Source organism: Monocercomonoides exilis (assembly GCF_001643675.1).
Source record: "Monocercomonoides exilis strain PA203 chromosome Unknown scaffold11-1913109, whole genome shotgun sequence".
Lineage (NCBI taxonomy): Eukaryota > Preaxostyla > Oxymonadida > Polymastigidae > Monocercomonoides > Monocercomonoides exilis.
This window is the reverse complement of record NW_027150556.1, coordinates 1,827,718-1,845,821: the sequence shown is the minus strand read 5'-3', so window position 1 is coordinate 1,845,821 and position 18,104 is coordinate 1,827,718. Positions and strand designations below refer to the sequence as shown.

General features: G+C 38.7%; 1 protein-coding gene across 1 annotated transcript; it reads right to left on the bottom strand.

Annotated features, from left to right (window-relative positions):
* Window positions 1-47: 47 nt before the first annotated feature.
* MONOS_9255 (uncharacterized protein) lies at window positions 48-18,077 on the bottom strand (the record flags this gene model as incomplete). Its single annotated transcript, XM_067879736.1, has 2 exons — window positions 48-11,800; window positions 11,870-18,077. The coding sequence occupies 2 exons, from the start codon at window positions 18,075-18,077 to the stop codon at window positions 48-50; spliced, it is 17,961 nt and encodes a 5,986-aa protein (XP_067731785.1).
* Window positions 18,078-18,104: the final 27 nt, after the last annotated feature.

Here is an 18,104-nt window from a genome sequence, read left to right as displayed (position 1 = left end):
GAATAAATATGACTAAAAAACTTTGCCAAATAAAAAAAAAAAAAAAATTAAATATTTTTTGAAGTAATTTGCCGTAAATTCATTGTTCTGTAAATCATTTCATGAAGATTTCGGGCTGTTGAAATTTCATCGCAAGAGATACAATAATCCAAACTTGTATCTTGCGAATCCTTTGAGCGCCTTCTGAGAATAACTTTGTTTCCTTTTATTATACTTTTTTCATATTCCTTAATCATAAGTTCTTTTAAAAGTGCAAAATGTTCGATTTGCTCATTAACCCTTCGTTGAACATGGATTATTCTATGTGATGTTATCACAACATATGAAGTATCAAGTTGCTGAACATTTTCTTCACACAATGCATTATAAGGTATGAAAACTTCTGAGATAACTTCTTCTCCAACCAAATAATCCGTCACGGAAAGTAAATGACTCGCAGAGGCTGCAAATGAAAAGGAAAAATTAACAATGCTCCCAGATGGTGGGATATACCGAATTGGCCGAATTTGAGATGATCTAATCAGACGCCTCCGAGAAATACCAATTCCTGTTTCTGTGATTGTTTGTAAAGAAGATGATGAAGCCGAAGCATTATCTTGATTTTGAGTTGTTTCTTCGGTAATTGATGAATCTAAGGAAGAGCGCTTAGAGCTTTTTGTTGGCTTATTGGAAAACCACGATGAAACGCCATGCTTCATTTGTGAAATAAAACTTCCGATATACTTCTTCCCTTGATCAACGACTCCACTAACAGCAGTGGCAGCATTACTTAAAACTGCAACTCCACTTTTCAGCGAAACAGCATTTGCAATTGCTTTTCTAATGATTGACACCATCTCTGATGTAATCTGAGCAGTGAATTTTTCTCCAATAAGATTTATAAGGTCTGTCCAAGTCAAATAAACAGAATCTAAGTTTATTTCTGAAAGATAAACAGGTGTATGCAACTCGACATGATATAATGATAATATTCGAAGGATTTTGGAGATAATTGAAGGGAAAAATGGAATTCTTTCTTTTGGAGCTGGAATATGAAACACAACCTTTGAAGTTGAAATTGTCATCTTTTTGAAATATATAAGTTGATCACCTGATTGGTTGCTTAAGCCATACCCTCTAATTTTCCTTCCTGTTTCATCAACAATTTCTGTCAGAATCTTGCACTCTTCTTCATCAGAAGAATGTACAATAGGATCCAATCCATAAAACTGCGTCAAAAGAATTTTATCTTCGCACTGAAAAGGGCACATGCTTTTTTCTACAGAATTTCGCAATTCTTCAATGTTGAATCGATTGCGTTCTTTGCTAAAGAATTTTGAAACAAATAGTTGCATATACTGAGACAATGAAACGTTGTCTGGGGTCATTTCATCCATATAATTCAACATTGTCTTCACAAAAGGCCAATCGCATTCAATGACCAATGGAGAAAGAGCCAAAGTTAACTCATTAACAACAAATGGCAATGAAAGCTTTTCGTTAATTCCTGATTTAAGGGGATAAAGCAATTTCCTCTGATTGGACAATTGCTGCGATGCTTTGTGAGGTTTTGTGAACTTCATCTCAATGTTCAAAAAGTTTTCAACTTGCTCAATATCATTCATTTGGTCACATTCTATTTGCTCGGAATCCGCAATGCAATCAGCCATTTTTGTTATTTTTCGTTCTTTGCTAAAAATAACTGGATATTCCGACAAATTTGTATGGTTGTCAAGCTGCATGTTATCTACAGAGATTCGAAGATCATTTGATGCTGATGAAGGAATGAATGATAGCAAAAATCGAGAAATTGACAAGTAAGCAATTTCATTCGGTCTTGTCAGATCTGTGTTTCGTTGGATTTTGAATGAGCAACGTGGTAGCTCAGAAATTAATGAGAGCCCTATTGAGGCAGCTTTAAAACAAATTTCTATTGGAAAGTCTATTTGTTGGAATTTGCTTCTTTCAATAAAACTGTCAATTTCGGATCCAATGTGGTGAATATTATGCCATTCGATTGTCTCAATCCACTGATGTTCTTTCATTTTGTGGGAATATGGACGCATAGTAAAGTTATAATTTTCGTGTAAACTCATTAAAAATTGGTCTTTCCGCTTTCTCTTCACCAGCTGGGCTTTATGAAACACTCGTTCGGATAAATCGCAAATATCAAGAATTGTAATCGAACCTCTCGAAAATACACTGAAACAAATTCCAGTATTTGGCTGGTTTTTATAAAAAATTGGCATAAATCTTCCTGGCACTCTCATATCTATTACTGCCGTATTAATATCAAACTGAACACTATTGCATATGTGAAGTAATTCTGAGTATTTGACATTGGAGCTATCAGGAAGTGTCATGCCAAATAAGCTTGCTTTTTGTTCATCTCTTGTAATACTCCATTTGAGAGAAGATGATAATTTTTCGTTGGAGATGCAGAATATTGGCAAGCACGTAGAATCAAAATAACTTAAAGGAAAAGATGATCTCGGTTCAACAGAAATCGCAAGCGATGGCGCGTCGCGCTGGAAGCAGCAAAAACGACGAAACGTTCGGTTTTGTACAGCAAAAGGATATGAAAAGGCTCGAACTGGCTGACGCGGAAACAAAATGGGATTTGTTTCCTTCATTTCTTGCTTTAAATCAATGTTATTTAACGAATTTTCAGTAATCCTTGGCCAATTGTCAAATAATAACTGACGTTTAATGTCAAATGTTTTGAAACCTTCTGCTGTCAAAATAATTTTCTTTGAGCAAGAAGATGGCATAACTTCAGGTTTGAAGTTGATTATGGCTGCAGTTGAGTCGTTAACATATGCAAAAACAGATGTTGGCTTTTCAATATCAATCAGAGTTGTTGACCAGCACATGCTTGATGACATTATAAATGGCTCTCTATTTCCAGAAGAGCAACTGCCAGTCCATTGAGATGATTCAGTTGGCTCTCTTTTTGATGAGCTTTCTTCTGATAGAAATCCGCTTTCGTTTCGTTCATCAATTTCTTCTCCTTCCACATATTCATTTCTTTTCCTCGAGCGGATAGCCAATGCAACATCTATTGCTCCTTTATCCAAAGTTGGCACCGTCTGCCAGCGCCATTCAGTTGCCGGAGAGCCAGGATAAAGTGTGGTAATTGCTGTGCTTAGGTGAGCGGATACACCTGAATTGATGTGCTGACGGACAAGCACAACAAAGTCAGGGGATGCATTCATGAGATAAAATGAAGGTGATATTTCCACTAGCTCAGTGCATGTGAAAGGATGTGGAATATCAGAGACAGCAACAGTCACATCGTGTGCTAATCCTTCAGATGTGGGGATTATAACCCTGAATGATGATGAACTGCTCGATAATGAAAACGGTTTTGAAGTTGCATTGGCTAATGTCGAATCGTTTGATAATACGAGAAGCGGTGGATCAGATGCGAATGTAGAAAATGAAAACGGAAAAGGTTGTTTAGACAAAAATTCATCTAAAGGTTGTTGTGTTAAAGTTGGTGAAGGTGAAGATTGCGTGAAAAAAGCAGTCTCCATTAAACTATCTCCGCTTCCTACAGGTGTTGTCGCTGGCTGTGGAAATGCGCTTTGAATGGCTGCCATTTTCATTGAAGGTTCCAAAGAGTGGGGAATGCTCCACGGAAGTTTAGAAACTGCATTTAAATGAACGATTGAGTATGATGTATCCACTTCTTGTAATGTTAAATCTAATCCAGTTTTGTTTTTTATCCAAAACGGAGCATAAAGGAATACAGAAGCTTTTCTATTCTCAATTACTGATTCCATAATGAACTTTGTTCCAGAAAGGTGGAATAATCGTTCCCTTTTCACCTCATTGTCTTCAGATAAGCTTGGTGAATAAAACAATTTGTGAGGCGTCCAAATATTCATTGTAGAAAAGCAGATGAAATCATTTTGATATTCTGAACTATTCTTAATTTGCATTAAATTCTCAGACAAAGTGTGTACTTCATAATCAGTGGATGGTTGCTCTTCAAGATCTTTTGCTTCAGAATTACGTGCACTTTCCGTTTCGTTAAATTTTTCGTTTGCAACTTGAAGTAGGTTTTGTTTCTTCTTCTTCTTCTTCTTCTTCTTCTTCGAAATAACATTTTGCATGTTTGCCTTCCATTCATCGACAACACTTCTCACGCGCTTCAAACAGGCAAATGAAACTCGCATTGAAAGAGTTCGATTCATTGGTAAATGATACAAAAACATGCGCTGTCCAGGCGCCAAAAAAATAAGTACTGTCGAAGCAGAATTTATGGATGATGTTGTTGCATAACTTCTTCCAGCAGCAAAAATAGTCTGTTCGTTAATTGGCTTGCGTTGTCTGTTATCCGCATATTCAACTGTATCGTCTTGTGGTAAAAGTGAACTCTTTGTTGCTGTTTCTATCTGATTCACTTTTGTGCTTTTGAGTTGTTGGAGCCAAAGTTCCTGCTCGGCAGAATCTATTTTTTCGATTGATTCAAGAGAATCGCCTATGGGTGCAGCAATTTCAACAGCAAGTGGTAATGGCAAAGAATTCTCAACAATAAGAGGAGGTGCAATTGTGATGCATGTATAAAAAAGTGGTATATCTTCACTGCCTAAAGAATTAGATAATTTCTCTTGTTTTTCAAAACGTCCGTTTTGTAATTCCATTTCATGAGAAAATTTTGGAGAAGAGAAGGCTGAACTAATATTACTTTGGGGAAATCTAACAGAAGAGAATAATTCTTCAGAAGAATTCGTTGAAGTGTCAGAAAAGACCATTGATGCTGTTCCCCAATCATATTTACTGAATGATTGCATTGAAGTTGATGCGTCACTGGAAAGATAAGAAGATGAAATTATCTTTGAAGTAGTATACGCATCTAAAGATCTGCTTGAAAGCGAAAAATACATGTCAACATCTTCTGTATCATTTTTCCATTTTGGGGACCCTTCTTGTTTCAATTGAGATGAGAGCTTGACAACTTCCATAAATGAATTCATTCCAGTTGTAAACATGCTAAGCGAAAGAGGATTCGTGTGTGTTGAATGGCAATATTCAGAGTATCCTTCGGCAGTATGTCCACAGATAGCTTCGATTGCAATCGAGCTTTTCAAAATTGATACAGGAACAAATACGCTCTGGCCAGGATCAATGAGACTTGACGAAATGCAATCCTCGTTTTCATGACAGCTATCATCAATCTCAAATATGTCACTTTCTTCAGACTCTGATGAAATTCCTACGGAATTTTTTTGAGTGTTACTGTAAAAAAGTTTGTCAAAATACATCAACCTCATCGGAATTGATGTTTGATTAGTTACAAATATTGATCCACTTAATAGAATTATCTTTTCGAATGAGCTTGAAATGCTGTGAAGATGAAGATCTATCGAACGCGGAAGATGTGAACTTTCTGTGCTGGTGCGCTTCAATGTCACCACTTTCAAAAGAAGTTGCGAAAGATCGATTCTTTCAGATGGCAAATAACCGTTTAAATATATTCTTATGAAATGTGCTGTTTTCCATAACTTTTCAGTAAATTTTATCTTTTTGTCAGAAGAGGCATCTACCTCAAAAGTAGATAGGTTAACATCATTTTCCCGATACGTTGAGCTGGAAGATGAAAGAAAGGAAGAAGAAGTTGAAGCAGAAGAAGTTAATAACATTGAAGAATACGATTCTGGAGCAGATGAAGATGAAGATAAAATAGCACATGAACTGCCTATTGAAGAATCCAGTGAATCTTCAAGACAGTCTGAGTGTTGAATGTTTGTTGCATGTGCTTCTTGCAAAGCGCACCAAATTGGACATCCAGTTGCATTGCGCAGGACTATCGTGTATGAAGTATCTACAGCTGGAGACAGAGAATTCGCATTGTCCTGATCATTCCGCAAAAGGAAGTCTGAATTATTGTTAAGACCTGCAGTCGAAGGGGATGTGTTTTTTTGGATCTTTTCAGGCTGAGACGGCTGGTCTTGTTGAGGATGAAGCATGCGATTGACTGCCCGAATAACATATTGCACCATTCCAGATTTAAAAGAAGAATTGGCAAAAGAATATAACTCACGAGAAAGGGCAGGAGATATGTTGATAAAGACATCCTCTGGTAGAACAATTTCGAACATAAGCGGCATTACCGAATTAATTAAACTTTGAAGAGAGAATTCTGCCGGAGTAGGCATTTCCTTCAAATAAGAAAGAATTGTTGGATTTGATGATAGTGGAAGAGGAAGTGAAATAAAAAGAGACTCAAATGGAGGAAGGAGTGCGTTAAGAAGTTTTATATTTTCTCTCAAAAGTTGTGCTGTGTAACTTTTGGTATTATTAAGATCTTTTGGGAAAATAGTTGATGTTATGCGTATCCTTTCCAAGAGTGGTTCCTGTCTCATTAAACGCTTGTTTAAAAGCTGAACCGAAAGATAAAGATGAGCCCTGCCAGAAATTGAAACGAATGGTTTCACAGACAAAATACTAGTTTCGTTTGGATTGGAAAAACTGTCTCTGGATGGAAGTGTTGGAAGCGGATAATCAATTGAGAATAAATCAGTGGAACGATTATTCTGGTTCAAAAATGTAAACAAGCCGTTATTTGTAGATGGCTTTGTGATGGATTGAAAGCCTTGGTGAAAAGATGCAGAAAACTTTTCGGCATTCAACATCTTCGACTTGCCACTGCACAATGACACAACATCTGCAGAAAAAGATTCCAAGTCAACTGTAAAGTGAGAGTCTTTCTCTGTTGCAGCATTCGAATCTCCCAAAAGAAGGAGACGTATTCCTTCTATTGAAAAGGAAGCCTGGACGAGTATTTGAGACAATGAAAGATTAATAAAAGGGAAGAACGAAAGTGAAGAAAGCTTTCCAGAGGCCCATAGAAGAGATGAAAGAGGTGTTGAAGGAGATGCACAAAACAAAGAATTTCTTGGAACAAGAGTGAGCAGATGACCAATCACAGCCTTCTCGCGGCGTATGTTCTGCGGAGTTGTTTGTGCTTCCTGTTGATTGGTTGCATCACAGAAAATGAAATTATCTGAAGAAAGAGATTTTTGCTGGTCAAGCTGCTTCACTTCATCTTTATTTATATCTTTGTCATTCTGAGCGAGCCTATAGTTCTTTGAAAAGGGAGTGTTGATGGCTTTCTTCAGAGAAGCAACAATGTAAGGATTAATTTTCCCCTTTTCTATTTCACTTTCTGTCAAAGAAGTTATTATCTTTTCTTGTTCCCAACCAGAATCACTCAAGAAAATATCTTTTCTCACTTGCTCCTCTGAACTCTCATTGCATTCCTCTGGTGTTGAATCAATAAACTGTTCATTTGTTTCCATTTCCGCTTCCGTTTCGGTAGTTTTTTGTGTTCGTCTTTGAAGTGCCTCTTTTTCGCCTTCCTCAATCTTTGTTTGCACAGATGCAATGCCAGACACAATCGTAGACACAATTCTGGTAATCCTCACAACATCCCAATCATTCAGGCCAATGGTCACGGGTTGATTAATCCTCAAATTCACTTGTGAAAGAAGCAAGTGTGATAAAGTTGGAGATCGGATGCTGCTTGGATAACTGGGTGGAAGCAGAGAGACAGTTTGAGTGGATAATGCGTTGATGGATGAAGATGTTTGCGATTCGCTTCTCTGCTCCATCGATGGAATGAGCGTGCTGAAGGTCCCTCCAAACAGGAAAGTTGACATAAATTGAATGGAAAAGGTTGTATTCAAATTCCTTCTGATAATCAAATTGTATGATGGATCTTTTCGAACGGAATGATTTCCGTTTTCTTGCACTTTTCTCTCATATTTCAATAAGCCATCTCGAAGTCTTATGTTTTGGATATTTATTGAAACAACTGTTTCTTGTTCCAAGAAAATTGAATGCACTCGATCCAGCAAAGATAAAGTTGCATCAGAGCTTTCTGAGTCAGTTAATGAATCTTCTGAATATGAAGAAAAAGGTGATGAAGATGGAGAAGGAGAAGGAGAAGGAGAAGATGAAAGTGATGAATTTGGAGATGAAGTTAAAGAAGGCAAAGGAGAAGTCGAAGGGGCCAGTGATCCAATAGAATGAAATTCGGAGTCATTATCGTGATGTGCTTGAATTCTGTCACTTATTCTTAATTTGCTTTCATCTGATTTGGAGCGATTTGACATTATTGAACAGATAGAGAAGGGTTTTGCGCTGCGCATTAAACGGTTTGCTTCAGACGCAGAGAGAGGAGTGTCAACAGGCTCGCTACTCAAATAGCCTCCTCTCTCTTGTGGAAGTGGGATGAATTTTGCACCTGCTTGAGAAAAGAGCTGAAGAACAGGGGATAAGTTTGCTTCATCATATTGACGATAGTCAGATGAAGCGTTTGAGAAAGAAGCAGTTTGCGATTGCAAATCCGCCTTCTTTTCATTTCTGATAGTTTGGGTATCCAATGTTTCAGCCACATTCGTATTTTCCTCTCTTTCTTTCGGCTTTTTGAACATCGGAAGGATTGATTTCATTTCTTTGTATTGCTGCAGAATGACATGTTCTTTGATAACACCGGATTCGAAGAGAAAATCGCGCAAAGGAGTTTTCGGAGGAGGACCAGCGAAAAGACTCACAGAAAGATCGGCAGAAAGAGACAGAAACGACGAGGCCCGTTTTGAAGGGTTGCTGACATAAGCAACAGAAGGAGAGATGATTGATATGCTCACTGAGGTACATGACGAACATAACGGCTGGGGAATGCAGAACGGGGATGAAAGCGAACGATGGATCATGAATTTATTGGTGATCTCAGAATGTTCGTAATTATGCCTCAATTTGTTCTGAATGGAAACAGGAAGATACAAAAACGGAGAAGTACTTAATTTCGCGCAGACCCGTGCTTTTCTGAGCTTTAAATAATCTGAAGTTCCAATCGATTCCACTTCAGATGAAGAATGCAACAGAAGTTTCATTTCAGTACCAATTGAGGATGCATAATCTGTGATAAGCTTCAATAGTGCAATATCATATGGCATGTTTATAAATAGTTGTGGAGAATTTATATTGGCTCTAAATGACTGCCCTAATAAAGGAGTATGATAATATTTCAGAAGCAATGCTGGAGTGCTGTTTGACTCGTGTAATTGTTCTGAGTACTCATTCGACGAGAACCGAGAAGATGTTATTGAGGCAGATGGATTCTGAGAAGATTCAGATGAATTTTCGTGTGACGACTGGCAGATAAGCACTTCTTGGAAAGTGTCATTTGTGGGAATCGGAGTCAATGGTACAAATTCTGTTCGGAACGATCCATTTCTTGGACGGGTGTCTCTCACAATTATATCTTGAACAGAAAAAGAAGCACTATGAGATTTGTCAGCAAATTTTGAAACGCTTATTTGATAAGAATGCATTACAACAGAACAAAACGGGGCAGAGAAAATGGTATTGGCTCTTCTTTCTGCTTGCTCCGTTTCGCTTTCAGTGCGGCATGAACAGAGTTTTGAAATTGGTATGCTTTCTGATTTCCCCTCAGAAAAGTTGATAACAATAGAAGGAATGGAAAAAGAAGCATCCAGTATTTTTGTGGTGTTTAAATTCAACGCACAATTTCTGTACCACTGTTTTCTTATCATTTCAGCAAAGTGCATCTTTTGGGTGTGCTCTTCGGCTTCAAATATTTCTTGCAGATTATTTAAATCAGAATTAGGCAAATCTTTTTCTTGGTCTCTTAATTCGGTTTCTTCATCTCCTTCAGAACTTTCTTCGGTTTTGTTTTGTTGTTCTGAAGATATATCAACAGAAGAAAGCAATGAGAGGTGTTCTGAATCATCAAAGTCATTCCTTACAAGTTTGTGCTCCTCCTCATTTATTCTTCCTTCGCTCATATTTTGTGTCAAAATAGAAAAGATGGTGTGAATCTGATCATCATTCAGATGCACTTGAGCATGTGAGCAGCATGCTGTAATTGATAATAGTGTACCATTTTCAATCATTTGTTGAATATGTTTATGATCATAAAACTTCTCCTTATCTCGTTTGTTCGTGTAGTTTAACAATTTGCTGATGTATTCTTCATTAAAAACAGTTGTTCCTTTAAAACCAAAAGAAAGGAGAGGAGCAGAAACTGAATCAATGTTCATTTTGGAGAGCAAAAGATAAAACTTTTCTCTGGATGAACTCTGTCTCATTGCTTCTTCAGTCGTATGAGTTCTTATTTGCATAAGATTCAATATTTTATCATGCGGCAACGCTGCTTTGATAACAACCAAATCATTCAATGAAAATTGCAAGTTTGTATATTGTTGTAATTCCTCTGAGTATGCATTTTGAATCATGGGAGTATTTGAAAGATCAAAATCTGAGAAAGATACAACCATCATTTCTGAAGAATTCGAGTTGACAGGAATGAAAAACATTGGTGCTTTTATCTTGACCATTGCAGTGAAACTAGAAATGTGCATTTTTGAATCTGAATTATCATCTTTTTCAAATGCAACAACATCAGATTTTGATTCTGAAAATTCGTTTGTCAAATTATGATGCTTTGTTTCATAAGAAGTTATATCAGTTGAGCGAGATGATGAAACAGTCTGTGAATTCTCAGACGGTTCTGGTCTTATTTCCTCTTTTATGAATGAAAATGTTTCTGTTAAGCTCTGTTTGGTTGGTATTGCTTTCTTCGGCTTGATTGAGCTTCTATCGAAGAGAGAGAAAAGTCCTAATCCAAACTTTACGAAGCTCCTGTAATAATAAGCCAGGAAAACAACTCGCAAAGAACTGCATATAAATGTAGCATTGACCGATGGCGCTGTTTGTGTGCGTTCATCGCACGACACTGACACATTCAGTGAAAGCGCTTTGTTTTTTAGCATTTGAGATAAAATGCTTTGTGTCTCTTCTTCATCTCCATCGTCCTCTGGCACAAACACAACAAGATGCGTGTATTGATTGATTGATTCTTGTTGGGCAATAAAATCGCACTGATTTGTCGAATTAGACGTATCGTTCATTTCATGTTGAACAGGCGTAAAGGCTGAGGAATCTGTAATTGATAAAGCTTTATTTGGAGAATGAATATTTGTCTTTATTAGGCTTTTCACAAATAATGATTCCATTTCACCAGAAATTTGGTAACTATAAAAATTCTTCTCGTAAGAAAGAGCTAATCCGTTGAGAGCAGCAAGGAACAGAGGCGTTTCTTTGCTGAAAAACAAGAGACGTAATGAAGCTGCACAAAAATCAACGGAAATGTTAGTTTTTTCATCATTTTCAGAAATGGGATGTTGCGTGAGTGATAAATCTCCCCCTATTTCGTCATTTGACTCCATTTTGCTTGCCATCAAATCAGAAATGGATGCAACATCGTCCATCAGCAGTGAAGCAACAATAACTGATGAATGCTGCGATAAGAATGTCAATACAGACAGAAGTGAAGTCAACTGCTCGTTTGAGAGGCAAAGGCAAAAAGAATTCATAGCCACAAAAATATGCGCAGAAGAAGATAAACTGAAAGATGTGGAATTAACAGTTGTGTTAGGAACTTTTGAGTAATAGTTGAATTGAAGCAATGCTTGCTGAGACGCATCTTGTTGAATGTTGGTTGTTGATAGATGCAAATGGCATGAATCAATTTCAGATTTGCAAGTGTTAAAAAGAGGATTCGATTTAAACGCATCTCTTGGTAATGCTTCATCTTCTGTTGACTTCTCAAATTCATCACATGGCAATTTTGTCGCACGTTTGATTAGAGCTTTAACATTATTATTACCAGTTGCTGAAACTGGAATACTCGAAAGAGAACTTTGGTTGCTTGTGGCATTAGTGGGATCAGCAAGTTGCTTCTGGTTGAAGATGAAAGGGCCAACACACAATTCAAAGGAAGTGCTGTCTGTATGCAAAGTCAGTGCACTCGAAATGTATGGTGTGTTGATATAAAAAAAGGGCTGTGAATACAAACCAGTTCCAATTTGGCTAAAAATGTTTTGAGCTTCAAAAGCCAAATCCAGCAGCGGCAAATCCTTTTGTAGTGCTTTCTCTGGTGCATACAATTGAGCATATAACGAGGCTGAGTCTAACTTAATTGGTATGATCATTGGATGTTTCGTTTTGTCGTTCAAAATTTGAATAAGTGTTCCACCCATTTTAAAAGAAAAGTGAACAAGTGGATAAGATTCAGCTGTGCAGTCATCGTTTCTTCCAACCTTTTGCAAAGATGAGCTTCCGAAAACATTCGTTTGCAACGACTTGACAATTTTTGAGATGGACTGGCTTCTTTTTAGATGAGATTTTTCAGAATTTTCTGTGGTATATGCATTATATTCTGAAGATGATGATGAAGCTGAAGCTGAAGCTGAAACCGAAGCAGAAGCAGAAGATGAAGCAGAATATGAAGATGATAAGGACGAAGAAGCAAAAAAGGCAGACACAAGAGCAGGAACAGTCGATACTGCATTCAAAATATCCCTCATCAAAACAACAAGCTTAAGTATTTGCGTTTCCGAGAGTGTTATGTGCAGGTTATTAATTGACGATGAGATGTCGTATAAAGCACATTTAGAATGTTCGTTTGTTTGTTGTATTTCAGATGGATGTGAAGGATCAATTGTAGAAATGCAGCAATTGGCATCTATCTCTGCCGTAAGCGCTGATTCTGTGCGATTTATGTCCCAGCTGTTGAAATACGGATAGCAGTCATCGAATAAAAGAGTTGACTCCTGATTCACCAGAGAAGCCTCAAAGCATTCAATTGATGCCCATCTGCGATGCAAATGTGTGTCTTTGTCCACTTTTATTCTTGTTTGCATTTCTGTTTGTTCTTCTTCACGATCAGCTTGCTCTTCTTCATAATCGTCCCATTCAGCTTCGTCTTTCAATGAACTTGCTGTTAATTCATTTTCTCTATTTCTTATCTGTTTTTTTGAAAGGAATATGTGAGAAGTTACATCACACAGAGGGACTAAAGAAGGAAGAGGGCTTCCGTTTTGGAAAGAAATTCTTTTTATGTTGAATGCAACGCCATTTGAAAGATGTTTGATCTTCTTCTGAGAGAAGTTGCAGGCAACTGGAGGGCAAGAATCAAGAATTTCCAACACTGCTCCTTCACAATAAAACTCAAAAAATGAAGCAATTCTTTCTTTCTGAGGCACTTCACATTTTGTGCGTCTTTCGCATTGAGTAATTTCTGAATTCATGTGCGAAGACTCAGATTCTGAATCTCCAAGTGCTACAGATGCAGAAGATGCAGAAGATGCAGAAGATGCAGAAGCAGTCTCAGCTGGCTCTAAAAGGATTGAATTATGAAAAGTGCTATCTTCAATCTTATTTTTCACAGAATGCATCAATTCGTTTTGTAATCGTTGTTGGGCGACTGACAGAACAGACTTGAAAGCATCCACAACAGAAGAAGTTCTGTCGAGATATTCCGCAACACAACCCAAAAATGGCACAGAAGGAAGAACAGTAACAGTTGCCAAATGAATCATCGTCAATGAAAATGGCTTTGATGGCTCGTCTGGCGATGAAAAATGAGTATGACGGCAAATGTGGATTGCTTTGCTGGAGTCAGAATTCTGAATCAAAAAAGGTGTGACTGTATTTGACAGCTTCGAATTGACAGAAATAATTTTTGAGGAAGGATGCAATGGAAGAGATATCATTCCATCTTCTCGACTGCATTCAGCTGATCGATCAAACAGATGCATCTGAGATGCTTCAAAAACAAAAGAATTAAGCGCATTTCTTTCTTTCAATGTGACAGACACGCCATCCACAGAAAACAGAGCCAGAGAAGAAAGCGAGTCTGTTAATAGAACATCAACAGAAGGAATTTTCATTATCATCGACACTTTGACCATGTCAGACAGCAAGCTTGCAAAATAAGCCTCTTCGCTATCAGAAGAAGATGTTGTTTCTTCAGTTAAACTTTGGCTTTCATTGTGAATCGTGTTTGTTTTCAGTGAAGCCTGAATTGCTTGCATATCATTTGAATCATTAGTATCTGGTGAATTTACGTGTGTTAGCAAGCGAATAAACGCAGACTGAGCAAATGTCGGAAGCTCATTGAAGACCGTTTGTGTGATGCTGAGCACTTCAGTCAGAACAACTCTGTCAAGATTCAACACGAGGGGCGCCATCACAACATACAAATTTCTATTTTCTGGTGTAATTTTTGGCTTTAAACTGCGAATTGAACTTCCATTCTGTAAACTATTCATCTGATTATTCGAAGATGATTGATAGGAAGGCGAATGAGAATTGTTTAAAAATGCAGGAACGTCAAATGTTTGGCGCGGAAATTGGAAGAAATGTTGAAAATCATCAGAATAAGGCGGCTCAGTGTAAGCAATTTCGCTCTGTGATTGATTCAAAAATGCATTTCTTTCAATATATGGAGGAGGTTCTGTTGGAGAACGAAGATTCATTTCTGGCCGTTGAATAACATACAAAATAGAAAGAAAAGTGCCTTCTTGTTTTTTGTTCATTGCCTCTTCAGAAGCCTCTCTGTTGCTCATCAGACCTTCTGGTGGAAGATCTTTCCATGTCAGTTTTTCTAAAAGATGATCGCAGGCACATTCCAAATCTTTGTTGATGATGCCATCAAACAAAGCGCTTTGTGCGGATGAAGAAGTAGACGAGGCTGATGCTGATGCAAATGAAGAGGCTGGTGAAGAAGCAGGTAAATCTGTGTGTGGAAGAATAGCTTGTGCGTTGGAGTGTTCGGAGTTAGTTCCATTCTTTAACAAACAAGAGGGATTTAGACATTTCGCTTCGTTGAGACTGCCAAAGAACGTAGTATCTGGTGCTTGATGCTCTCTTCTATCTTTAATCAGAGGATCTCCTGTTTCTTCTTCATAAAGGCTGCATAAAAGCTGAGAGCGAGACAATCGATTGGGCTCATCTGTCAAAGAACATTGACTCGATTCTTCTTTGTCTGCTTCGAGAAGATTCAAAATCCTCATCGCTTTGACATCCACCCGAAGTGTTTCATGGCGTGTTGTTTCGTAAGAGTGGTACTCGGCATCTTCAACAATCAGAGAGACAATCGAACGCCCTGACGAGTTGTGCGAGTTGGCGTATGACAAAAGCAAGTTCGCCAACCCCGATGAAGATTTAGCTCCTAAAAATTCGGTTTGCTTCTCTTTTGTTTTCCCTATTTTCATTTCGATTCGTTTTATTGTTATTTTCGTATCTCCTTGCACATACTTTTCGCTTCTTGGAGGATGCAAGAAAAGAAGTTGATTATGCAAGTCCAACTGTATTTGTGAAGTTAAAAGGATTCCTTTGATGTTTTTAAGCAAATGCTTCTCTTCAAAATATCCAAATGACGGTAGCACAGAAAGTGCCATTGAATTTATTTCGCTCAATCGTTTCAATTCAGCATAAATAGAACGCTTTTTGTGTGAATGGAGAATGTAATCATCGCATTGATCGTTATTATCTTGCACAATGATGGCATCCTGCGTGCTGTGCAATTCTTCGATTCTTCTGTTGCTCATTTCCTCTCTGCCCATCAAGCCTACACTTATTTCAGATGAGTGATCAAGCAGCAGATCGCTGACTTCTTGTGTATCTTCGATGATTCCAAAGACCTTCGCCAGGTTGCATGCAACAACCCACGACAAAATAATCTCTTTGTCAGACAAATTGACGGAAACTGGATTAACTGTGCCTCTTATGATGTGATGCGGAATGCGATCATTCGAGTCATCAATGGCCATAAGCGCACACAAATCTATTGTGGCATCTTTGCAAAGAGAGGCAATTGGTGACTGGAGCATATGCTGAGAGAATGGAAGATGAGTCATCGGATGTGATGTGGAAAAAGTGCCAGGATTTGAAAGCAAGCTACTTTTATTGCCAAAAAAATCGACTCCCAAAAGAGGCACGTGTGTGACAGAAAGAGACACGCCATGAAAAGAAATGTTGATTCGGTCGAATGTCTCTTCAGCAACAATCTGATGAGAATTCACTGTACCTGTGGCGTGGCCAAAGACTGTCTTTATTGCAGTTTTATGAACAGAAAAGCAAAGTGCAGGCGTTTCTGGCTGTGAGTCATCCATCGGAATAACCACAGCCACGTCTGGAATGTTGACATCGATGTCAGCTGTGTTGCGCCCCTGCATCAGAATATCCCATTTCGCCTGGGTGTTCTTTTTGAAGGACGTGATCTGCTTCAAAAGGCCCGCTCGACTGAGCATCGCATCCAAATTGAGAAGCCTACTGCCATTTGAAGCTGCACTTTCGACATTTTCAATACTTTCAATGCTTTGCTCGTCTGTTGCCATTTCCGCTGAGAGTGAAAGATCATTCGGTGCAAACGATTGGTTCGTTTTTGAGGAGACGATTGGAGTTTCGAGGGTGATAATGTCGATGAGTGACGACAGGACAGACAAGAAAGGAGAGGACGGAACACACAGCACGGTTGGGCTCATTAGACAGCGCAGATAAAAACTTGAAAACGAATCACATGGAGATGTGTTCAAATCCAGCGAAAACCAAGCATTTTCATTGAGTTGTCTAATTTGTGAGTTCATCTGCATTTGATTGAGTGTTGATGGCTTTGGAGAAATATGAAGAACTGAATGAAAGGGAGAGTTTTCTGCAGCACACAAATCAAATATTCCTGCGCTGAAGACGCGGCACGACAGATCAATGCCATTGTTAGTGGGGCGATGGCCAACAGACACAGCGACCCCTTTCACTTCAATTTTCAGCACTGGTTTGTCGACAAATGCTGAAGAATTTCTGAGTGAAGTAGTCGAAGTTGAATGGCACGACTGTTCAAAAATCTCTTCAGAGGCAGCTGTATGTTGAGGAGAAGAATTGTTTGAGCAAATATGATTGGGAAATGTTGTAATAGGAGAACTATCAGAATTAGATGTTGAAGAAGATGAAGATGAAGAAGAAGAAGAAGCAGAAGCAGAAGCAGAAGAAAGAGGAGAGGCTGTGGCTTTTGCATTGTCAAATAAAGAAGAATGAGGTGGAGATGTTCCTGGTTCAATTTGAGCACATTGCTTCAAAGTTGTCTTGGAGAATATCACAACCAGCTGAGCAGCAGAAATGGAAAACTTGATTCTCTGCCATCTTTTCTTGTCGCCTTCAGAAGATTCTGAAGACTCTGAAGAGCTTTGAGAAGGAAAGGCCTTGCTCAGCGTGGAAACAGAAGACGTGGACGAAGAAAAGGCAAAGCAGCTCCTCTGAGCGCTGTCAGCCAGTCTCATCTTTGCGCGGTGCAGCATACGGAAGATTTTAATGTCAGTTGGGGAATATTTTGTTTCAAAGAACGCCAATATCTCCAAATTGGCTGCACACAGCCCTAATTTCTCCAGCTCTTTCTCTGTTAGTGGCTTGTATGTCTTTTTGCTTTTCTTCTGCTTCGAATCTTTGTTCTTCTCTTTTCTTTCTTTTTCCAGTTCTTTCTGTTCTTTTGCAAACTTCTCTTCAATTTCCTTCTTTCTTTTCTGCATTTCTTGGTTTTCCTTCACCAAATTGTTCTTCCATTGAAGATTGATTTCTCTTTGCAGCCTTTCCGTCTCTTCCTTCGTTCTTTCCAAAGGCCTTCCGAGTCTTTTTCGTTCATTGACATCTTCTTCGAGCTTCTTCAACGTAAAAATTTTGCGTTTTTCAATTCTTTTCAATTCCTCTGCTGTTTCAGCATACCACTTCTCTCTCATCTCTCCTGTCTCTCCGTCTCTCTCCTGCATCGGCAACTGCTTCTGTTTCAGCTGCTCCTCTGCTGCTCGGCCTCCGTACGACAAGAGCGTCTCCTTCAGCTTTCCTGCCTCGCTGGGATTTGCCCGAAGGACATTCTCAAACTTCGCCAGCTGCTCCTCATACACCTTCCTGTCGCGTATTCGCTCTTCCATCTTCCTTCTCATCCGCCGGCTTTCCATCTTCTGCAGCACTCGCTCCTTCATGCAGCCATACAGCCACCGCCACAGCTGCCGCGAGCGAAGTCTAACGGAATGCTGCATATCCTCCAGAGGAAGCTCTTCTGGCTGAATGTCCTTCATCTGCTGCCGCTGCCTAAGCAAGTCGATTCCGAGCCTGCCTTCAAACGGACGATTCACTCTGAATTCTTCGCAATGACGTTCTTTCAATATTGTAAGTGACAATTGCATTAAGGGAATCGCATGTGCCTCAGAAAAATGAACGATTATTGGCATTGCCTCAATATGCACATCAAGCACAGG